This window comes from Nestor notabilis, unplaced genomic scaffold (assembly GCF_000696875.1).
Source record: "Nestor notabilis isolate BGI_N333 unplaced genomic scaffold, ASM69687v1 scaffold9341, whole genome shotgun sequence".
NCBI classification, from domain to species: Eukaryota; Metazoa; Chordata; class Aves; order Psittaciformes; family Psittacidae; genus Nestor; species Nestor notabilis.
In genome coordinates, this window is record NW_009916059.1 from 8,579 (window position 1) to 33,296 (window position 24,718).

General features: G+C 42.6%; 1 protein-coding gene across 1 annotated transcript; it reads left to right on the plus strand.

Moving 5' to 3' along the window:
* Positions 1-2,087: 2,087 nt before the first annotated feature.
* ITPK1 (inositol-tetrakisphosphate 1-kinase) lies at positions 2,088-16,040 on the plus strand. The gene is made up of 6 exons (XM_010024421.1): positions 2,088-2,182; positions 3,303-3,343; positions 7,446-7,611; positions 9,770-9,837; positions 11,304-11,466; positions 15,628-16,040. The coding sequence occupies exons 1-6, from the start codon at positions 2,110-2,112 to the stop codon at positions 15,948-15,950; spliced, it is 834 nt and encodes a 277-aa protein (XP_010022723.1). The 5' UTR covers positions 2,088-2,109; the 3' UTR covers positions 15,951-16,040.
* Positions 16,041-24,718: the final 8,678 nt, after the last annotated feature.

Consider the following 24,718-nt stretch of genomic DNA (forward strand, 5'->3'; position numbering starts at 1 on the left):
TGAATCCTCCCTGGCATGGGAGAGAAACAGGGGGAAGTGAGAAGGAACCATACGTCCCTCTGCATCTGCGCTCTGAAGGCAAAGTTATTTGTGAGCCTTAAGTATATGGATGGGAGAGCTGCCAAGCCAAAGTTTTTCCCAAGTATCTGTAAACTAAATCTGATTCCTTAAATTCATCCAACTAAGGAACTTTCACTCCGGCAAAGACTTGTAAATATTAACAGTACCTGTCACTTTTGGATGCCACTTTCTGTTTTCATAGCAGTGAACCGAAAGCTTTGAAGTCTGGGATGTTTTATTTAGCTTTGTAGAGGTTGACCTCAAACATCAATCTTTCTGTTCCTTTCAGGATGTATGAAAACAGTCTTCTCTTTTCACATTAAACTTCTTGTAGCAACAGTATTGCCAATGGCCAGAGTTCTGAGGTATTATCAGAGTGTTGAAGCCTGTATTGAGACATGTGTACCAAAATAGAGTTTTTCCTCTCTTGTACTTTCAGTGATATTGTTTTCTCTTCTAGGGGGGAACATGCATAAACATATACATAGAATGAAGTGAAAAACATTAATCTGAACAATGCTTACAAAGTGGTTTCTGCATGCATGGTGCTCTCAGAATATATAGTTAGTTTTGCTGGAGTTTTAGTTTACATGTATTTTTCAGTTTCTGCATGATCTCAGCAGCATAGCCTCCATGTGTTTGGATTCTCTGTGCTCACTGGCATGGATGTGGGTGTCTGGTACTAACAATCACATTTTCCTTATTTTCAAGACAAGTTGCTGGTTGATAGAAACCTGTGACTTGGGTTTGCAGGTACAGTTGCTCCCATCATTTGTGCTGGTCTCCAGTTGCGTCTTGCAGGAAGGTGTTACACCGCTTCTCTTGAAATAAGTCTTAGAAATGAGTTTTGGCAGACCAGTTCTAAACTGCAGTTCAGTACTGTGTAGCTTACTGGAGTTACAATTCATTTATATCTCCAAAGTTAACGTGAACCCATCTAAAATGCCACAGAAGCAGTACTTTTAACACTGTGCTCATTGAGCTGAATAGTCACTCTTACCTGGTTGATGTTCTTGCTTTGACTTTGTCAGTGTGCGAACAGCATTTGCCTGAAAGTCTTTGGGCCTGCTGACCTGTCCCAGAGCCATGGCTGAAGCCAAGGTCCTCTTTGCACTTGAAATTGCAGCCCAGCCCTCTTGAGTGATGGAGATTTATGCTTGAGTACTTTGATTCCTACAGCGCTTCTTCCCTTTCCTGCTGCATTTCTAGGGGAATCAAAGTTCTCCTACAGTGAGCAGGATGTGAATTCTAGAGCAGTTCAACCTACTGAGTCACTAAGAGGGCTGGGGTTTGACTCCAGCCCTTCCACAACCCCATGTGAACAAGTACAACGTTCACGTTGCAGAAGCACTCCGGAGCAGACGTGCTCAGTTAAATTTTACCATGATTCCCATGTTTTTTCTCTTTAACCAAAGTCCACTGAGCAGGTCTTGCCAAGGTGTGTCAGTGTCTCAGCAGTGCTCTGACTGGCTTTGCCAGACCAGCTGAGCACTGCTTTCATGGTGGAGGGATCCCAATGGGCAGTGAGGTGCATTACATGGCTGGCACCTTGGCTGAAGTAAATCCATACTGGAATCTGCCACGTGGGGGGCCCCACAATAATAGTGGCTTTGTGAAACTGCCTTTTCCAGCCACACTTGCTGGCCATTCAGGTTTTAGTAAAATCCTTTAGAAAATTAGGCTTGACAGCATAATGTTAAGAGCTAAAACCCCAATTGCTTTTCACCTCTACTGGATAAGTCTTTTACAGCTACATATTCCTGAATGGGTGATCATTTTTGCTGCCTAACTGAAAATATGGGCTTATATTTCCATTTAGATTAACTGAAAGTTGGGCCTTTCATCTTCTGAAATGTTTCCAGAAACCCAAATTCAGGCCTGGCTGATAATCTTTTGAGTGCTTTAATATCAATTATTAAAGTAAAGCTGACTATCAAGCAGTTAGTATGGAGAGAACTGGTAATGATGCAGCTGAGAAGCTAAACCCCTCATAACTGCTAAGTCTTCCTTATTTGTCTTGCAGATGAGAGGATTTGTTCACCACCCTTTATGGAGCTGACAAGTGCCTGTGGAGAAGATACCTTGCAGCTTATAGAGAAGAATGGACTGGCATTCCCATTCAGTATGTACACGGGCTCTTCCTTGTCATTTTTAGTAGGTTCTGAATATTGCACATGCACCCCTCAAGGCATAGCTAACACTGTAGAAGTATGAGTTTCACTGCCAACATGTCAGGGATGTTAAAACCTTGCTGAAACAAACTCTCTGAAGTAGTCTGCTTGGAATGTGGAACAAAACCCCTTCCTATCAGCTTTTCCTTTGCCTATTATTGATGTTCCTTTCTTTAAACACATCACTACTGTAAACATGCGTTCCTGGGAAATGCTTATAGTTCTAACAAAGTTAGCCTCTTGCTCTGAATTTGTGCAAGAATTTTATTCTGCCAGCTGCATTTCTTGTTTTTCTTGAGAAAATCACTGCCTTACTGACTGCTTTTTTCACCCACCCCTCCCTTACCCTGGTCAAGGCTACAAATATAATAAGAGGGTAGAAGAAAGACTGTAAAAACTTAACAGAGATAGCAGGCTCCAAGGGCCCACAGCCTCAAACAGCTGCTATGTTCTATTTGTGCTCTGTAGCAAGTTTTATTGTGGGGCTTGTGCTTTAATTCATACCTTTATTTGATCCCTTGCAGTTATAAAGTGAGCAGAATCGGTTTATTGGTGTTTGTTCCCTTGATGCCCCCCCCTCTATGGCTGCCTGCAAAAAATATGTTGTTTGGTTCAGCTCATTCAATTTCCTTCTCTTCCCCAAAAACAGAGAGGTAGGAAAAGAAGTTGGTTTTCAATGTGTTCCAGTTCCCTTGTTTTCAGGACAGTGGTAGGTGTAAAGTAGCTCCAGCCTCAGGCAAAATCACATACTTCTGAAGATGCCTCTGAGTATCAGGATGGCAATACAAGTACTGATACTAGCTTATTTCCTTTGCACCTCTCTCCAGTCGAGTAATGACCTCTGCTAGCACATTAGTTGCAGGGAGGAGCTGAGAGAGTAGGGCTTGGAGCAAGCTTTGCAGTGATTGAGGACACTGTTCAAGCAGAGACATTCACTGGTATCTCATAAAGTCAATGCCTTGGTCTGGTGAACTCCAGTGTTTGCACATGTGGGTAGGAACAGATTATGAGAGCTTTGTGTGTCCTGTTTCAGTGGTGCATTGTTGTTTTTCTCTTTTTTTATTTACCCAGTTTGTAAAACCAGAGTGGCCCATGGAACCAACTCTCATGAGGTGAGTTAAAAAATTTCTGCAGTTTTATCTCCTGCTTCCAGTCCCCCCAAGGTGGTTTGGTGATTGCTTTCTGTAGTAGGCCGAATGAGGGCTTCCCTTCCCCACCTGTCTATCATGTTTAATTACACCATGGAAGTTCTTCTTAGCAGTTTCTAGCTTCTATGATCTACTTGCTTCTATCTAGCAGTTTGTAGTCTCCAGTCAGCTCTGTCTGCAAGGAATCCCTCCTGTGGTGGGAGGTCACACTAACTGATGTTCCCACTCCACCATGTTTCTTCTCTAACATGTACGTGGTACAGGTGAGAAGTGTGTTTGTGCTGCAGATGAAGCAGCTGGGTCCTCTTCTTGAGGGGAAGAGAATAGAAAACACAGGTGGTTTCCAGGCATGTTGAGGTGTAATAATACAGTTGGAACTGTGGGGAGAACAGGGCTGGTAGAACTATCTGTCTTCACTCCTTCCCGTAAGGCAACTGCAGTTAAAATGGTTGTGTATTCCTGGAAGGAGCGCATTCCCCATGAGCCTAGCTTCCTCTAAATTTAGGTGAGTTGAGTCCTGTTTTGATTCTTTTCCATTTGTGCTTCCTGCCTTCCTGCTTACCACAGCTCAGTTTTGAGAATCCAGCCCTCGCTGCTGGCTCTCCTAATGCCTGGCTTCCTTTGTTAACAACGTGGTCGTTGGTCCAGGTTTTCCAGCTGCTCCTGAAATGTGCAGTATGTTGCTGCAGTGTCTTTGAGGGCTGAAGGCCATGAAGTAAAATGTGAATCTTAGATGAGCAGAATGGCTATGTCTGAAATCTTGAGTGGCCAGCACTTCCGTCTGAAAGTGTAGTGAGATTTTTCATGCAGGCCTTAGTTTGGATCATTTACAAACTAACAGACAGTCCTGTTAGTTTGCTGAAGCTGCTGCTATAAATTTTTGGTACCATTCCCAAGAATACTTGGGGACTGGATTGTTAATGAATGTAAGACTCCAGCTTCCCTGATGATTTTTGTCAGAAGTTCCACTGCAACCTGAAACACATGAATCTTTCAGTGCTTGTCCAGTCAGGCTTGAAGTTCATTGCCCAGGTGAATCTTTCTTTGCTCTTCGTTCGTACAATGCAGACATACCTCACCTTCCTGCCAGAATTCCATTTTCTGAGCAAAAATTAAACTACAATACAGTTGTAGGCTGCACTTCATCACAGGAACTTAGGACTGGAGCCTAGGAGGACCCCTGGAAAAAAGCCTGAAGTCTTGTGTGTTACTTTACATAGTTAGTAGTAGTAGTCACTTTTGGAGTTGCTAAGTTCTCAGAAGTAATCCAAAAGTGTATTTGTCATCAGAGAGGTAATGTAATTGTAATTGCTATTTTATGGAAAATAATGGCAAGGGAAGCATAGCCTATGCTGCCTAGAAGAATTTGTTGTCTGTTTTATTAATGACTCGTTTGGCTTCTGGTATATCGCTGCTTTTTCTGTAGAGATATTCCCACTGCAGAGCTGACACTGGAACTACAACACAGCCTGACCAGAAACCTGCTTTTCTTCATAAGATGACTATTCAGAAAATTCAAGTACTGGCTAACAGGGACAGCTGAAGGTGCAGGCTTGAGTTTGGGTTTGGTGCCAGCCAGGGCTGGCAGACTGCGCATTTTGCAGTGAGAACACAAGCTAGTTAAGCCAAAGTGCTGTTAGTGAGTTGTCTTGTGGTGTCTCACAGTTCTATATGGCCTCTGCACTAGAAGACACATTGGCCACGTCAGCACTCGAACCCCAGTTTGTCAGCACCATTTGTTAGAGTTGAACAGAGATAATCCCTGAAGGTTGTCCTTCCTGGCTGCCATCAGAACATAACTGACATTTGGTAAAGTTGCTGTGAGGCATCACTGAGACTCATAACCTGAAGAAATGTGTCCAGGATGACTTTTTTCTAAGTCTTGAGCAGACAGGAACGAAAAGGCAGAGAATCACTGTGGGTTTTGAGACTGAATTCCTTAAGGACATTGTCAGTAAAAATTCTTGGTGCCAAATGTTTTGTTTTGCCTTCAAAAGAGCTCTGCGTTTGTAACAAGGAATGCTATTTGGAAATTATGATATAAAGTATTGTTCCCATGTTACTGCCATGTTACTGCCAGACACACAGCAGGTCTGTGCTAAATGACAAAGAGCAAGTGCACCCTGCAAGCAAATTCTTGGAGCTGTATTCATGCATGCTAAAACGCATGAGACATCACAGTGAACCAGCACAACACAACACCATGGGAGTTGTATGGGTTGTGTGCTAGTCCTTGGGGCCATTGGCACAGAGCTTTGCAGAAGAGAGTTTTCACATGGTTTCCAGTAGCCTAGGTCAGTTCTGTGACAGGAAGATAAACTCTCTGGGTTTCCATACTTACAAAATAGTATGATAAGTACTTGCTCATCTTATGTCTGTTTGTGGGGATTAGTATTTGAAGAGAACACTATAGGAACAGCACAGGTTTTGTCAGTATGATGATGTAGATACTATAATGCCAACAGTCTACGCAGAAGGAAAAGACGGCAGTGCTTCTTGCCACCAGTGAGAGACAAATGAGGTACCATGTTGCTATGAATCATCTTGATAGATGATTCTACTGGTTAGAGCAGGTTTCTTGTGCAGGTTGTTACCACTCACAAGTTTACTTTGCACTGTCAGATAGATACCATCTGGTATAATAGAGACAGAGTAAGAATATCAGCTGCAAGTAGGTTTTGAATGCATGCATTGACTTGAACTCAGAAAATGTTAATCTACTGAGTCATTGTGCATGCGTGCAGACAATTATGTGACATCATGTGGTCTACCAGATAAGGAGGAGTAAGGACAAAAATGTGGTCAGACTTCTAACTATGAATATGTAGAACCTCCCCTCTCAAAACGAGACCAAGAAAATCTACCCTTCCTGGCCACAGCTGCTGTGCTTGTGGAAGGACCCACCCTGTCACTGAGGTCCCATCAGCTTTTTCTTGACATGATGTGCCCAGCCTGGGATGGACTTTGCTCCCAGATTAAAGGAGCCAAACTCCAAGCAGGGAGAAGCTCACTGCTGTTTCCTGACTGGAACCTCGGCAGGGTTTCCCTTCCACCCTGAACACGGGCACTGCCTCTCACTGACACAAAGGATCATGATGATACGCTGCTCTGTACCTACAGGGCTCAGTCCTTTCTAGGGAAAAGAAACAAGAGCTTTGGCAAATACCCGGGCTTCTGGGTCTGGCCATGATACTTTGTGCATCTCTTAAAGTAATTTCATTGCCTGTGCCAGAATGGTGCTTGCTGCTGGTTCTGCATTGGAGCCATGCAGCATCCATACTCCAACAACAAACCTGCAAAATGGGGCACCCTGGTTATGATAATTATATATATGCGTGTAAGCATGGTAATGGAGGGATCGCTGGAAAGAACAGTGTAGCACATGCTGGAGATATGCTGGTTTGTCAAAGTATTCTATGCACCTATCAGCATCACTTCCATGCTGTTTGAGGCAGCTGTTCATCATTCAGGCCCTATAAATGCCTTCCTTTTTGGCATATATGTTCCATTGCCTTTGAGAGGACTATCCATTTGGAGTAATGGGGTGAAACCAAGCCAAGAATATCATTAGACCAGCATTTGTTACCAGTAAGAAATACTGGAGTCTGAAAAACAATCTCTGAAGATGTGGGTGAAATCCTAATGCTTAGGCCATTACAACTGGACTGAACCAGACCATGGGATATAGAGCTGTGGGGAAGAACTTGTAGTTAGTACACAGAGCTGTTCCTTCTGTTGTTCTCATGTTACACTCTTGTATTCAATACAAACTTTGTTTGTGTTGATCAGATGTTTCACCCTTTTGTTGTATCTGCAGTTGCAGTAGCTTCCCAACTAAAAGTAGCAAATGAAATTGCAAAGAGCTGAGAAGAAAATGTTGATTGAAAATGAAAACTTATGGAGAGTTGTGTGTCAGTGAAATGAAATAGGACTAGCTGCTGAGAAGGAATTCACATGTGGTCAGTATATATCCACCTGTAGATGTACCCCTTCACTGCTAGTCAGATAGTGGGTAAGCATGAAATTATTGAAAGACTTGTGCACAACTGTGTATGCGTGTTTCCAGATGGCGATCATCTTCAACCAGGAGGGCCTGAAAGCTGTTCACCCCCCTTGCGTCATTCAGAGCTTCATCAATCACAATGCTGTGCTGTATAAAGTCTTCGTGGTTGGGGAATCCTACACAGTGGTGAAAAGACCATCTTTAAAGAACTTCTCCGCAGGAATCTCAGGTATGTTGTGCTCATTTAAAAGGAAATGTCAGTTCTTGGAGCATTGGCAGCAAACAACTCAAAAGTATCTTTGAAAAGGCTGCTGACATGAAGGCAGCAGGTTCTTGCATACCATGTTTCCTCTTCTGTATTATTTTAATAGGAAGGGAGGGAGATAATTCATCTGCTCTGGAATACATAGGAATGACATTCGTATACTAAATATTTATGCACTGGTAACCTGAGTCTTACCTGTTAGAAATAGTGTTTTATGTCATGTGGAAAGGGGGAGAGGGAGAGACATTCTCTCATTTTACAGTAAGTTTATGTGTCATTTGTTCCGGAGTTTGTTTATAAATGTGCTTTAGAGAGAATTTCCTGGATTGCATCGTTTCAGAGCTTCCTTTCCCTATTTTTACCTTGATTATGCATGTGTGTTTAAATTAAAGATCACTTGTGCTCTCCCCTGAACGAGCCTCTTCGTACATGTGAGGCCCGGTATTGTAAACCATGGTGGGAAGTGTCCTTTAGTTTGTAGATACCAGCTGTGCTGGGTGGACCGATGAATGGACTTGTCAGTGAGGACAGTGATCCTCCTAAATGTCACTAGAAAGCAACACTTGAAGGGCTTTCGTTAAAGATTGCTTAAATATCCGTTATGGGAAAAAAGCTCCCTTCCAGAGAACTCCATTCTGTGGTCCAGCAGAAGCAAAAAGGAATTAGCAGTGCATGGATGGGAACATGATCTGCTTGCAACTGGACAAATCCAGGAGGTGGGGATGGGAGGGGAGAAGGTATTGAACTAAAGGAGGCAAATGAACAAATGCCAGTTTCTTGTCACTTTCTTAGCTGTTTCCACTGATATTAGTATGTCCACATATGTTCACCATTGTGATCTGCACGCAGATACGTGTTTTGTTAGTATATGTGTAGTAGGATCCTGGTAAAAGTCCCTGTAAGCGTGTATACCTGTATTTATGTTTAGGCCTGCTCTATGTCCTGACCAAATGAAGTAGGCCAGAATCGGTGTAAACTATTATGACAGTTGGTCTATACTTTTGCTGGAAGGGAACATTTTAAGGCATCTTTCTGAAAATGCCTTGGCTAATGTCTCATCTGTTAGTGTAAGACTTGAAAGTTGTCTGGAATCCCATGTAAAAATGAGTTTTGTGGGCAGATTAGGGTGTCTGGCTTTTTTTACCCTGATCAGGAGAATTTAAGGGGCTGTGCTACAGGCACCTGACAATTAAGCAGATCTGGCAGCTGTGGGGTACTCCAGGAGCTGATAGCACAAGGCTTTTCTAAATGGGAGGAAAGGCAAGAATATTATACACTGGTGTCAGACTGAAGAGCAGATTAGGGTTTGCTTTTCACAGCTTCCCCATCTTTATCAAATGTGGACCTACGGCTGCTCGTAAGTGTCCACTTAGGGGCATCAACATGGCAGAAATACTCTGTTGCTGGTGCCACCTGTGTGCTGAGACTTCGGTCCGGGTATTCCCATGTGGGTTGTCCCGTGTTGTACAATGCCATCAGTCTGCTGTGTGGCAATTCCAAGGGGACACCTGCAGTGACCCACCAGTAAAACCTCCAGCACATAGCAAGTGGGCTGGGAGGTGCTGGTACAACTCTCCCAGTATGTTCATGGCTTCAGTCACCTCAGGATGTGTCCTGCATTCCTGTGGTGCCTCCAAAAAGAGGGCAGGTCCTGACCACTTTGCTACATGGTGACAGTGCCCTACCCAGGTTCACAGGGATCAGTGTACCCTAGGTGCTATCGATCTACTGCCTGCAGTGAATGTAGCTTCTCCCTTCTATCATGCACTTTCCCCTTGGAACTGTCACTTTGGGTGTAGCGAATTAGTAGAAATTAACTTAATTATCTTACTGAACTTAGTTAATTGGCCCTGGTGAAGAAAAGGAAACCGGTTCCTGTTTAACCCTGTGCAGTTCTGTTTATCTGTGGTCCAAAGTTCAAAAACCATGGGTGCCCACTGCCTATGCAGGCAGTTAAGTGCCAGCAGGCAGGAGAGGCCCTGCGGGAAGGGGGGTTGGTGGGCACTGCATGCTGGGGATCGAGGTCAGATTCCCGAGGCTGCAGTGCCATCTACTGTTCCTTGCACTAATCCTGTGGAAAGTAAAATTTGGTGTATTATTTACAACCTGCTTTTAATTCCAGACAGAGAATCAATATTTTTCAACAGCCACAATGTTTCAAAACCAGAATCCTCATCTGTCTTAACAGCAGTAAGTACACTTGGTCTTTTTTCCTCTAGCGCGGCTGTAAAACTATCTAGTCCTTTCTTACCGAAGCATTAGCAGCTAGTGACTCTCCTTCACAAGTTGTCTGCTTCTGTGTTGCAGGCTGAGGTCTGTTTGGTACCACGAACCAGCATGACTGTGTCCCCCTCTGGTTTTCCTTACCGAGCTCCGGTGAGGAAGCACTGATGCAGGAGGGCTGTGCTGCTTGCCAGACCTAAACTCCCTAAAGCTAATCTAGGCAAGAGGAATGAGGAGGTTCTGAATGCAAACACCTGGCCTTTTCCTGTCCAGAGAGCTTAATGAGCATGAATCATCCTTCTAGGACTCAGTTCTGTGAGGAAAGACAACTGGTGAAAATTCAAGCAGAGAAATTGCATTGGGCAGGGCCACAGAGGGCCTTTAGCTGCCTGTGGTGTGAGCACTGCCAAGCTGTGACCACAGGACCATTTCTGGGTGTCTTCCAAGTCCAGCAGTGCCAGCATGCTGCACAGTTTCACACTTGCATTGCCAGTCCTTTCAATAAGCTTTGCACGTATGAATCCTAACAAGTTCTTGGACACTCAACTGCTGAGAAAGTCACTTTACAGGACTGGGTCCTTTGCATATCTGAGTCTCCAGATTCTTTTCTGTTTCACAAGCTCTACATGGGGAGTAGTTCCATAGTTGGCAATGATTAAATTTTGTGTACAACACTGATAGGCATGTGAAATATTAAAACTGTAATTGTGCTAGTCATAAATCCCTTTATGGCTAAATTTACTTTCAAACTTAGAGTATATGCTCTGTGATTTACCTGCCATCTCTCTCATGCACATACATATTCCATACATGCTTCTGTAGGCATAACAGCATACTTTGGCTGCTTAACATGTTTAAAAAGTAAAGAAAGGCACATCTATCAATCAGAAGTGACCTGGGTTACTCATTGTTATAAGTTTTTATGGAATAATTTATACATGAAAACCCACATAAAATATATGCCCTTTGAATTAGCCTCTGCCCTGAAGATACCAGCTGAGTTTAATTAAATGTCTCAGATTAAACTAATAGCAGGAGTCTGTTTTATCAGCCTTATTCTGCATTGAAATAACAATGATATGCAGAATATTTGCAGCACAGGGTTAAACACACCAGATGTATTTGGTTTTTTAAGGTGTATATCTAGTACTTAAAGTATTCTGAGTCTTCATTCTTACACTGCTCTGTCTCTCAAGAACTGCGCCAGAATGAAGAGGAAGAGCTAGGTACTTCAGAGCATGTGAACTTCCAATATAGGAAGGATTCTGAGTTATGAAAGCAATTTCTCTTTGGTGTCTTTCTCTTGTTTCATGCCACTGGTTCTCTGCAATTAGATTTGGTGGATATGCACCTGGAAACCTCTGAAAATCAATCTTTCCACAAAAGATTGTTTCAGAGTCCCTCATTAATGTGTCTTTTTCCACCCACTATAGCTGGATAAAATCGAAGGAGTATTTGAGCGGCCAAATGACGATGTCATCCGGGAAATCTCGAAGGCGCTGCGGCAAGCTCTGGGAGTTTCCCTCTTTGGAATTGATATCATCATTAACAATCAGACTGGGCAGCATGCAGTCATTGATATAAATGCATTCCCAGGTGAGAAAGGCCTTTCCACTCATGCTCTGTGGAAACTGTGCCGTGTGTACTTAGTGCAGAGTTGTACTACTGGTGTCTCACATTGCTTCCCAGGTGGGGGATAGGAAAGCAGCAGCCAAATTGTTCTCAGATAAGATGCTGTTCGATTTGGGAAAGGCAGAATCCTAATCTAGATATGGAATGTGGTACTGAAATATCAGCTCTTAGGAGATACAGTCAAATTTTAGTGGCCAGCTGTAAAATGGTTGTCATGCCCTTCCTTGCAAAGGAAGATTGTGTGCTGACACCTGGCCTTTCTGGACCTGTCCCTCATTCTGAAGAGGAAAAGAAGAAATTCTGTTTTAGGAGAGCCTTTTAAGATTTCTTTTTTCCCAGACTCTGTGCCATTAAAAGTGTTGAGGGGGTGGAAACAGCAAACTGTTCTCTTGAAAATGTCTTCCTGTGCAAATTGACTCCCCACAAAAAGACGTTTATGCACAAAGCAATACCACCAGAAATGTAACGATAATGATAAAATTGTAGGTGCACAGAAGTTGCAGTAAAGAGTTGAATATTCTCACCGGTTCTCATAAGTGCATCCTGGAGTAAAACAACAGAATAGAGTATGTGAAAACAGGTGAATTTGTCCTCCACTTTTTTTAGTGCAGCATATATCTTGGAAACAGCTAAACAAGCTCCTTGACCTCAGGAATTGTTAAAAAGAGTTGTAAGTGTGTATAAGGGGAGACAATAATGCTCTGTCACTTGTGCTAAATATAAGTAGCCTAACATGATAAAAGAATACAACATCTCATTTGATGCTGTTTTGCATGGGGTTTTTCAATTTGAGCATCTCCTCTCATTACCTGAATAGTGATGCTTGTTTCCAGAGATGTATACAGGTCGCTAGATAGTTTATTTAACCTGTCATTGAAGACTGAGTTTTCAATATGGCTATAGTATCTTTACATGTAGAGATCTTGCCCTGAGCTCCAGTTGTTTTAATCTTTCAGTTCATGTTCTCATTCCCACTGCTGCCCCATAGTGCCTTGCCTGTCTATCTCCACAGTGACTGGCTTTCTTTTAAAACTCCAGCCCTGCTATTCTCAGGTCACTTTGCAGCTTGGTTCTACCATACAGTGTTGATGCAGTCTGCAGTCCTATGAAAACAGTCTTCTGCCAAAGGCAGTGAAACAACCTAAATTAGGTGTCAGGTGGTACCATATCAGCTTTATGAATGGGTTTATATTTCAGACACGGGGTCTTGGAAGTCAGTGATACAGGACATTCTTTTGCAATCCTGCATCCTGCATTTTGGAAAGTATCGTCTTGGATTTGGTACTTTGCACAGACTGCTGAAATTCCCCTTTTCTTGAAATGCTGAAAAGTCCAGAATGGGGAACAACTAGTGGCAAACTAACTAGTTAAAGAGGAGTATGTCTTCATGATGTGGCAGAAGTTTGCAGAACTGCCTTCAGCCTCATGCTCTGTTGTACTTCTACTCTAAAGCAATAGTTTTTGATACTCAGCCCAAATCCTGTGTTTCAGTCTACTCAGTAATTGGTCTTTGAAGAGACATTGAATTAATGGAGTGGTTTAGTCCTTGCAGGAGGCTTGAGAGCATGGCGAAGCTTCTTATGCACAGGTCTACATTGTACTTGTTTGCAGATGCATTGCCAAGTGGATGTCCTTCCTATCCATGCTCAGCCAGAGGACTCTGCAGACTGTTTTCAGCACAGCAAAATTCAGGCCTCTTGTAGACAGGCATTTTCAAAATAGCTTCAGTGGGCAGTGCTAGGATGGTACCTGCTGGAGCACGATTCATGCAACTTGTGCTTTGAGGCATGCAGAACTTCTATCCTCCCACTGACGCCTTGTGTGACATGAATCCAGAGATCATTGCCAATAGTTTCTGAAGGTGTAATTTAATCTGCCCTTCTTGATTTTGTTATCATCACAGCACAGTGATGGCCCACAATTGCCTTTTTTGAGAGGCCTGCAGCAGCAGCCAGTGAACAGAGCGAGGTAATATGCACAGAGTTCGCAGCCTTCCCCAGCATCCTGTGGCTCGAGAGTTGAGACACCATGGTTCTCTTCCTCCGTTCCTCGAATTTGTTTTTTACAAGTGTGTTAAGTTTCTTCTGAGTGACCAGGCAGAATTACTTGGCCCTTTCTACCCAATGTGCAGAGGGCTTGCGCAGAGGAAGCCTGCCTGATACATACAGCTTCCTTACGCTGTAACATCTGCTGATTTCAGAACTAAATAACTGGCCGTCTTATTCCCATTAAATATTTTAAGTAACTGCTTTTTAAGTTTGCCAGGTGCCCTCAGACAAGGCTGGTTTGTTTTTGGTGAGCAGACACAAAACACTCTAGAGTACTAGGGATCTCCTCTCTGAATATTAAAGCTGTTACTATGGAGATGGCTTATTCCCAGGGTGTTTGAAGCACTCTGAGCAGATTTGAAGGCTAATCCCATGGCTTTTACATAAGCAAGAAAGCATAACAAGCACCTCTGTCAAAGAGGTGGAGATCTTGTTCTGGCTCCCATGACTGGCTGTAAGAGTCCTAGTTGCCCCCTGCAGACCAGTGGATTATCATGTGGGGCACGGGGAAACTTGGTGTTTTGAAATGGCTGATTGTTTGTTGAATCTATTTAAGGGCCTTTGAGAAAGGAAAACTAGGAGCAGTTGTCTCACATTGCTAATGCTTTGTGTGACCTGTTAAGTATCTACAACTGTGACCAAGCGCATTAAAATCCAAAGCAATATAGCAGCCTAAATAAGAGTTAATTGCTTAATGTATGGGTTATAAATACACCATAAAATCACCACGTATATCTTAAGGAGAAATTATCCTCTTACCTTAAGTTTTTCAGGAAGTTCGGTTTTATAGCCTAAGAAAGTTGGTCTTTACAAAGGAATGGAGATTAAAATTGAATTATTTATGGATCTGAGGGACTCTTTGCTGTGTGAATGCATCACTAAAAGTGTTTTAAAACGTGCATTTACTTTGTGGTCTCTGGTTCTGCTCATGTGCTACTGTGTGAATGTGTGCTGTTCACATGGGACTTCTAAACTGTTATTTATTGCTTTAGTCTCCTGTATTACTACCAGGTCACCTTCAGAATACTTTTATAGACATTTTAAAACAATCAGCCTATCCCATTACATACACTGAATGTCATATGTCACCTCTAAATACTAAATCAAATTAATAACAATTTTAGGTAATGCAGTAGCGGTTAAGATCCATTTCAAGATCTGTGCCGATATGTTACATGTCCGTTTCAATTATAAAACGAATGCAATGGTAAAACTGTGGCTGTACCAGAGTGTTTAAAATAGAGCCAGAAGCTCTGTACACCTCCTGCCACCCTTTGTGTCACCAAAAATGTCATGTCTCCTGGTATTTGAGCAACCAGGAACTTGTTGTTAAATTCTGCATTGCAAATTGTCTGGAGTCAGTTAACAGAACATGCAGAAAGGTGGTTTTGGTACTGAAATAAAAGATTGATGTTTCAGTCAAATACTATATCACTGATACATGTTTGCTGTCCCTTGGGTGTTTTTTCAGACATTGCTCATAGCAGGAACATGTTTTAGGTGCCAAGTTAGGTTAGATTAGACATGCGTCACATTGCTGCTTGCACAGTGGGAAGGTCCCTTTTCTGTAGGGTATAAAGCCAGTCACACTGGCCTCAGGTTCCCTAACTGAGAGCATTGCTGGGCAAATTCTAGAGAGGGTCCAGACCCTCAAGGAAACTCTGCATTAGAGCTACTTTCTATAGTAAAACTGGAAACAGAACAGCAAGGATCAATGTTATACCACAGAGTTTGTAACTTAGGGAAAAACCTGCACTTAGAAACAAGTGATAGAATATACCTAAAATTATGTATACACATATGTATTTGGGAGGAAAAAGAAACAGAAAATCTGAAAGGTGACAGTTTTTTTCATTAAACAGAAGTATTTTTGTAGGAAGGGTCTCTGTTCCTCGCTAAAGTAACCTGCTCATGCAGTCACTCAAAATGACGTCATGGAAAAGAAGCCTTTTTATTATCATTTGGAGGGCAAGGACAGCCCAAGAAATAAACCGGTAGAAAAATCCTTTCAAATAACTTAGAAAAGTGGCTTAATTGCCTTTTTTTCCCCCTTCTCTTTCATTTTTCCTCTTTTCAGGTTACGAGGGTGTTTCTGAGTTTTTCACAGATCTCCTGAACCACATAGCTGCTGTCCTGCAGGGTCAGGCACCTGAGGTGACCCAGCTAAACCGTAGCAAGCTCCTGGCAGAGCAGACCAGCGGGATCATGGACGAGCGGATATGCTGCGCTAGCACAGGCTGTCTCAGCGTCATGGGAAAAGACTCCTCCTGGATTGTGGAAAGTGAGACCAACAGCTCAGTAAAACTGCAACACCAGAGACTAGGCTGCAACTCGGCAGTGTCCCCCAGCTTCCAGCAGCACTGCGTCGCTACGTTGGCAACAAAAGCTTCTTCTCAATAACTTGCTAATGCCATGGACTGAGAAAAAGCCACAGGGATAAAAATTGTGGTCCCAGAACCAGATCAGGCTGTAACAGTACAATTGTGAAAATGAAAACAAAACAAAAACAACAAACCACAACACAAAACACAATGTAGAAAAACAAAATAAAACCCCCTTCCATTTGATTTAACCTAATTGGCTGATGAAATGGACTGAAAGAAGGAGGGCAAGAAAGTGATTCAGATCCATTTCATCAGATTCCAGTTGCAAATCTGTAGTGAATTTACACACACGTGGGTTTTAACACTAGTCCTTTCATTGTGGGAGGGTTGCTGTTTCATTTCTGTTGTTCTTTTTAATCACTGGTGACCAGCATTTTAAAAGCAAACCTCATGGTTTCAAGAAGATAATAATGTTGAATGCAGTGTCTGAATGTAACAGTGCAAGAGATTTTTGCCTAAAATACTCTCTGTTCCCTTTTTCCAGGTAGGCCTTTGCAAATGAAAACTAAGACAACTTCAGTATCTCTAAACCAAATCTCTGGAAACATTGACCAGTCAAGATGTTGACAGGTAGCTTGCTGTAAAGCCATGGCACTTTGAGTAGGACAGAGCAGTGTGATTGTTCAGGGCGCAGAACTGAGGTGATCACCCCGGTTTCAGCTTTGCAGTTCTTCCTCCAGGCCTCCTTGCTTCAGTCAAAAGCAGCTCCTAACCATGTCTGCCAACAGCAACACATATTCAATCTGGACAGGGTGCCGATAGTTAGGTTGAGTGATTTAGTAAATTTAATATAATCCTTTCAATTGTCTGCTAGTGGTGAAATCCTAGAAGAGTTAATAGAAGCAGCTCATCTCTTAGAGAATTTGATTTTCCCTCCATTGCACTTGTGAGAACTCTGGGACAGCTCTGCAGAAAAGCTGCAGAGACACGTATTTTCCTTGGAGCAGTACACTTGATCTGCAGATCCTGAGGGGTTTCACAGTTGCTGCCTTCCGCAGATCCATAGTGCTGTGCATTTTCTTTTCTTTTGCAAATTAAATATAAGCTGAATTGTGTACCTTTGTATGAGGTAGAAGTGCACAACAGCCCTAGCTTAGAGACGACGTTATTTTGTTGCAAGCTGCCAGATGATGCCGTTTGGTAATTTACAATAGCAGTTTATACTATTTGTAAGCTACAGCACTGTCATTTTGTATCTCTTGAGATACACAGTAAACCTGCAGTGTTCACCTCTATTGCGTTTTCTAGCATGGCAGCATCTCCTGCTGTTGAGAATTCCTGCAACTTCTGCCAACTCTAAACACTAAACTGGAAATATCCAAGTCTGTCAGCGCTGATAACAGAGACACTATTTTGGTAGATAGAGTGGCCTTCCTTTCCCCATATAAGCCCTAAAGTGTGTTTAAGAGGGGTGGTGTTAAGAAAATTTCCTTAGTTAAGCTTCTAGATTGCAAATACGGAAATTTCTGTCTTTCTATAGCAGATATTCGTAAAGCATCCATCACTGCAGCATTTAATACCGGTTTGGTTAGTATTACGTGTTAGATATCTACTCAACAGGAAAGGATCTAGAGCTTAAAGCCCAGGTAGACCATGGAGAAAGGATCAAACTGTGTAAAAGATGTCACTAGCCTACCCGATTGTACCAGTCCTGGAGCAGAAAAAGTTTTGAGGAGTGTTGTGTGTCAGTTCTTTGTGTAAACAGTGTTTTCATTATTGGAGAGGTTGGGTTTGTTCCCAAAATGCCATTCTTGGGCATTTCCTGTAACCAGTATTGGATTTTCAAGGCTGATATACACAAGAGAAGTTATTCCACCTTTAGAGGGGTTACTAACTTTAAGATATTTCTGTAGGGACTGGAAAAACCTTATGGGTGTGGTATCTGCCAAATTCCAGGGAGCATGTAAATGCAGCCAATCCTTGTATGCTTTGAGGCTGCTGGATCCCACGTTGTCTGCAGCTCGCAGGTCTTGGGTAGTTGTGGTGTGAGTTAGATGTACATAGGTAAGGGTTTATAAAAGTATTCATGACAGACCAAACCTTTCGTAAAGCCATGACTGAAATAAATTTGACATCTACAGTTTGGGGTTTTTGTTTGTTTAAAATAAAGAAGTGTTTTTACGTTACACGTGTAACAAAAGATACCCTCAGGAAGGAACTTGCCAGTGCGTATTTTTGTATGGTACTTTCTCATAACCAGCTGGTGGAGTGTTTGTAGATTTGCCTTTTGCTCCCTTTATTACAATGGCTTGGGTTGGGGTTTTTTTTTTTGGTGGTTGGTTTGTTCGTTTGCTTGAGTTTTGGTTGGGGTTTTTGGGTGGGTTTGGTTTTGGGTTTGGTTTGTTTTTTTGGTTGGTTTTTTTTTTTTTGTTGGTTCGTTTGTTTTTTAAAAAATTGGGTGGTGGGGAAGAAGCAATGATGTTAAAACTGGGTTAGTAACTCCAGATCTTTCAAACTAAGTATGTTTACATGATTCTGAGTGTTGGATCCAATGGAAATGTCTGTATGCTGTTTCCTAGTTAGAACATCAAATAAGAATTTTATTTTCCTGGCTGCCTTCTGAATTTTGGTTGGCCTATTTTGCACTGCTTTATTTCTCCAAAATAAACTACTGAAATATAATTGTGCATTTTAAACTTGTTTACAAATGATTGTTAGAAGTTTATTTTGTAATTCTCTGAAGGCTGGAGAAATACTATGTTTAAATATTACTCCAGACCTTGGCAGTAACTAGAGAACAAGTTTAGGTCATTGGTGTGATCAGTGATATTTTTCCCATAGTCTGTAATTTATTTTTTATTTATCAAATGTATCGGTATCACTTTAATTTACCAAGTGCAGATATGCAGGTACCTGTTGTGATATGGCATTACAATAGAGTTTTCACATAAATTACCATGCAATTGCTGTACTACTATATTTCCTTGTAGAAATTATTGATACGGCTCGTTATGGCTAGAATGTTGCTAAATCACAGGGGCAAATTGGGAGACCAACTTCTAAAAGCCAAACCTGTAAATTACCAAGTATCCAAACATACGATTACATTATTGCAAAACATTCAAGCATGCATATGTTATTAAGCCTGTGCTAAAGTGCTTTTCTGAATTGCTGCCTCATTTGATAAGTTCAGGATAGTTTCGATTTAAGATAAGCTTCACAGTAAGTTAGTTAATATTCTGTAGTCTTTTTTTTGTAAAAGTAGAGGAGTTTAGTAATACTAGACCATACCAGAATGCCCTTGCTCTTAAAATTGCGGACAATCTGAGGGAGATTTTCCATAGTATCTGTTTGAATTCTGTTACTTTTGGTTAGAAAAGGTTCTGCTGTGTTTAAGAGGCATAGCTATTATTGCTGTGTTGATGGGAGCAACTTTATTAGAATTATATGGTCACCAGTTAGCTTCTTAGGGATCTGTTTCTGTTCTGCTTCACTGTTAGAAATCCACAAGAACATCATTACCTTGATTGGAATTTCTCCAGGTTTTGTGTCAGTGTGATGGAGGAGATGGGACTCCTGTTTGCACTGTAATCATGTAATTGGCTTCAGCAGGGGAAGATTTTTCCCCGTTGAAGAGAACTTGAGTGGTATCATTACTGCCTGTGATGGCAAAGCTGTCACCATCCTCCTCCTCATCTAGCTGACTTTGCCACGTTATGCTCGGGTTTGTAATGACTGCACCAGGACATCCTGGTCATTACATGAAAACCAACTGCAGAAATGCAGCCCAACTAGGAGCATTGGTGCTGACCCTTATGGTTTGTGTTGTGCAGAACAACCGCTGGGCCAATGCTGTTTTGCCTTTGGTTAACCACGTGTCAGGCTATTCAATCTCCATGCTGTAGGAGCCAATTACTGAGCTAGTCAGTAGATAGGATGCACTATTTTTATTAATACTATTCAGACAGTTGGAATGATAAAGCTGTTTAGAGATCTCCATCCTCAAAGTGTGAATGTTTGTGCAGAGGAGGTCTGCAGCAGGTTGCTCAGATGGAAAACTAACAGTTTAATTTGTTTTCATTATAGATGGGTACAAATTAAAAACCTGACCCTGAGGCTTCATGAGGTAAAAAGGATTGCTCAGGATAAAGCCTCAGGTTCTCCAGATTAACTGTGGGCTGTATCCAGCCAGGGAACAAGCAGGTGGAGTACTGGGTAGATAACAGAGGCAGGATACAGTCCAAAGGCAACAGAATAAATGAGGCCAGAGGTGTTTGAATTGGCTGGCTAAAAAGAGTGAAAAAAGGAAAAACTGCATCCAGGCTTCTCAGTTCTTAGACTAACACTGGTTTCCCAAAGTGTTTGCGTGGCAGCAGTGACAAGTGAGTCAGGCTTTTTCACACTAGCTTGCAGCCTTGCCTTCCACAGCTGTGCAGAAGATCTTGGATTTTGTTTTTTTAGTGAATAGAGTCTATTTTGAGTTTGTAGCAGTCTCCCCATGTGCACACTTGCAGGAGTTCACTTGCATTACCCTGCTAACTTTCTTTTCCTCTCTCCATTTTAGTAAGAGATGCATTGATTTCTGTATTCAGTATACAATTACTTTATTGTGTTGCAACTGTGTGTTTCGTAATTAGGAGTATGTGAAAATGCTTTGTGTAGATTAAAAGATTTCCTTTAATATAATCTCCTCTCACTTTCATAGATAAATGGACACGCCATTGCAGATCACATTGCCGATTTTATTTGTAATATTGCTTTAATATCTATTTGAGAGGAATGTAACCTCCAGAAAAGTACTTTCCACATCTTCACCACCTTTCCTTTCCCTGTTCACTCTGTGTGGATCCAGGCCATCAACACTTGAGCTTTTGACCTGATAGCTTTCAGATCCTCCATGGATTCTGTCATGTTTACATGGCCACAAAAATTATTAAAGATGGTTGAAGTTTGAGAGGATCCGGGTATAAATGGAGATGTTAGAGCGATTCCTGAGCAACGCAAGCACAGTAACATCTGTACAAGCAAAGGGAATCCTTCTCGAGGGGTGTGTGTGTGCAAGTGGCTGTTGGGGTCTGGTCCACCCCGCTTCTGGGGCAGTTTTCCTGTGGAAATAGAAAATCCACTGTAAGAAAATGTCCTGTATCTGTGATGCAGGAGGAGGGTGAGGAGAGGAAGAGCTTGGGAGTAAAATCCTGGTCATTGGCTATCATGATACCAGTGGTCCAGTATTTAACTCCTTTTTAATAGCAATCTGGGGAGATGTTTTCTTTCTCTCCGCCTTTCATACCCTGAATCCACTGGGGCTGATGCTTGCTGATGCCTGTTGGCCACAGGAGCTCCTTAGCAGGTGACCTTTTCCAGCATGCTATGAGTTTGCAGAGAGCTCCCAACGTGCTGGGAAGCTTTTGTTGATGGCCTGGAAATCTCTTGAAACTCCTGAAATAGGTGAAACAGCAAATGGAGTTCATGAAAATCAGGTCTTCCTCTTCCATCCTTTTTAAAGAAACCCACATTTTATTTCCTCCTTTATTTCCTCCTTTTACACAGTAGATTTTAGGTATAAATTATTTTAACATTTTTTGTGTGAAAAGACATATATACATATATAAAGTTATTAAAAGGTTGAGTATATGTTGAGTATAAAATAGTGACTTCTTTGTTTCAGATGTTAGCAGCCCCTAAAAATAAGTTGTTTATGGTCTTGTAAAGTCAGTGCTGTAAAAAAAAAAAGAATTAAAATAAAAGATGTATTACATGTATCTTTTATTATTTATTTCTGATTCAGTATTTGATACAGCTTGTGTATACCCTTGTGAGAATCACATGCTAAAATGCAGTCGTTCTTAAAATAGAGTAACAACAATTCCTTGGGATCCCAACAATTTTGAGAAAACTGGCCCTCTGGGTGTCCATAGTGTTGGATATTCTCCTTTACTCTCCAGCATTGCTCCCCACCTAAGCATGGCTGAATCCTGGGGACCATTCTGTGCGTGTGCTAGGTTTTGCAAGTTCATCGATACCCGTGTTCAAATCCAGCTGTACAGTGTTAACAAGTGTCTTGTGATTCACTTCAGCCTGGTTCACTACGATTTCTGAAACATGATTCCCATTTTGTACTTAAATTTGTCTAGAATTATATAAACCCTTAAAAGATCATGGCTTACTGTACAAACCAAAAATACTTGCTATTTGGCGTCTTTGATTGCATGACTGATCAGATCTGACACTGAAGACGGTGCTTTCATCTAACAGCATTGATTTCAATGGTAATACGTTCGTTTTCTTTTCATTTGCAAGCACCTGTTTTGGACAGTGTTTTGGTTTCAACAGTAAAGCAATATGCAGTAGGTATTGTGGCATTATCTCTGTAATTGTTTTGAACACAGAATTGTCCCTTGCCAACACGTAATGAAAATAAATGCCTTATAACAACTTCTACTTTGCTTTCTCTTTATGAGTAGATAGGGCAGTGAGCTGAGCAGCTCACTGGGGGAAGTTCGTTTCCATGAGAATTTGATCTTCACATCCTTCCCCAGTGCAGTTGTTTGCAGTACCTCCTTGTACCAGCCAGATTTGGTTTGAGGTCTCCCTTAACACTAGCAGGAAGCATTTGTATTACTATGTAACGCAGCTAAACACCACTGGGATTTAGGCTACTGTTGTACTTAGTGTAGGCTTCTGGGTTGTTTCTTCCTTTCTCATCCTGAATAGGGAATTCTTGATTTCCCAAAATGTAGCAGGGGTTTTAATCAGGACAGTATGTGGGCTGCTGCAGGAAAGAGATCTCACCCAGCAGCATTAAACTTTGCTAAGCAACAAGCACTCTCAGCAAGGACACTCATGTAAACACCACCTGGGGATCAGCGCTTGGTGTCAGCCCCAAGGCCAAGCCCTGCAGTGGTGAGCTGGGAGACACCACTGAGCAGAGATACAGCCAGCTGGAGGGCCAGTACTTACCAGCTGGTGGGATATGCTTGCACGCCCCGTGCTCAGGCCTTGAACCTCCAGCTTTCCCTTTGAAGAAAGTCCTTTGATACCAAATGTTTCTGATTGCGTGAATATCCAGTTAAGACAGCATTTATAGTAGCTCCAACAAGTACTGTTACTTTTCCTCTTGTTGATTTTGCAGCAGCAATAGACAAGCTCTGTCTGCTGCCACCATCCTTTGTGGAAAAACCTGTCTTAACTCTCTTGGAGGTGGCTGCGTTTCTATGGTGGGTTGTTCGGTTTCTTGGGTTTGCGGTTGGTGTTTTGCTTTGGCAGTTTTTTGGTTTGGCTGTGTAGGGGTGGGTGGCTGAGGGTTTCTGTGAATTCATTTTGACTTGTAGAGTTGAGTTTGCAAGGGTTTTTATGGGTGAAGCTATTGGCAGAGGCTCTGCCACAAAAAAAAGGAGAAACTAAACACTATGCAAATTAAAATTTAAATCAGTATGTAAAATGTGACTTCTACAGCTGGATTAACTCCCTAATAATTGACATTTTAGTGCCATTTGTGTGGAACAGCTGTGGTTTCCTTCTGTTCCCACGTGCATTTCTCTGAGGTCAATGAGAGTGCGATCTCCTCAGCATGGGAGGCTTGCACCTCACGCCAGTGCACTCTCCCCAGACAGGCTCTCACCCTTTGCCTTGTGCTGGCTTGTCCCACTCCAGCTTTTGGGCCATGTCTTGGCCTTGCTGCCTCTGCCTGTTGCTGCATGGCTGGTCAGGGACGGGGCAAGGGGCACTGCCCATGCAGCAGCTCCTCCAGCCCTCCTTGGGGACAAGGAGGACAGCTCTGGACACCCAGCTCTTCCTGTGCTGTGGGGACCCTGAATACCCACCTCCAGGGCAATTCACTCTACAGGCCAACAGCACTGATGTTTTTGGCAAAGTAAAGGAACACGTCAAGCTCAAAGCCTGGCAGCCATTTCTGGAGCATCTCAGCTATTCTGTGGCTTGTGGAAGATGGGATAGAACCAAGCTTCAGGCTGGGGTGGGTGGGTGGGATGCAGCCCTGGCAGAGGGATGCTTTTTCCTCTTCCACTGATACACATAAGAAGTCTTAAACCTTACGATGGGTGTTCAGAGACTTCTGGGGCAAGCTTCCCCAGCCCAGGCACCACCCCGTCCTGCAGCTGGTGCGTGGCCTGCAGCCCCAAGGGTGGGGAAGGTTCACTGGCCACCAGCAAGGTGTCAGGCCACCACAGCTCCTGCAAGGAGCGGTGTCCCCTCAGGGTTGGTCTTCACCACCGGGGAACTTAGACCTGTAGTTTTCCTCATGACTAGCATCTTTGTTACTTTTGGGGTTTTTTTAACCCACTCGTGCATTGTCCAAATGGTTTGACTTGGTCACGCACTGGCCAGTGTTTAAACTGCTGAAATGTGTTCTCTCTGGTCAACCCCATGTTCATCGATGGACTGTGGATGTGACCCACGTCTCACTGAAGTGCCCAGGACACAGGCCTTGGGCAGGCATGGACAACCCCACAGTGCTCAGCACCTCAGGGAGGTGTCCTCGGTGGGCATTAGCATCGGAGCCTGGGGAAGGAGGGAAATGCCATCCCATGTGTCTGTGCTGACGGGAGGGTGCCATTCCCCCTCCTCTCCACCCGGACCAAACAAGTCCTGCAGCATGCTGGAGACTGAGACTAAAGCTGCCAGAACAAAGGAAGGAACCCACAGCATTTTTATTTTTCCTTAGATAAATTTTATATATAGAATATATTACAGTCAGAGTTCTCAGCTTTTAATCAAAAGATAACAAGTTATTGCAGTTTTTTACCCAGTGAAACTACCAGTGGAAGGAAAACTCTCTAGAAAGCTGTCTTGTCTTTAAAAAAAAAAGAGGGAAAACCCCACCCC

Coding starts and splice junctions, on each gene's coding strand:
- ITPK1 (XM_010024421.1), top strand. CDS start 2,110: ATGGAGCTGACAAGTGCCTGTGGAGAAGATACCTTGCAGCTTATAGAG. Junction 2,183..3,302: donor TGGACTGGCATTCCCATTCA/GTATGTACACGG, acceptor TTATTTACCCAG/TTTGTAAAACCAGAGTGGCC. Junction 11,467..15,627: donor TGATATAAATGCATTCCCAG/GTGAGAAAGGCC, acceptor TCCTCTTTTCAG/GTTACGAGGGTGTTTCTGAG.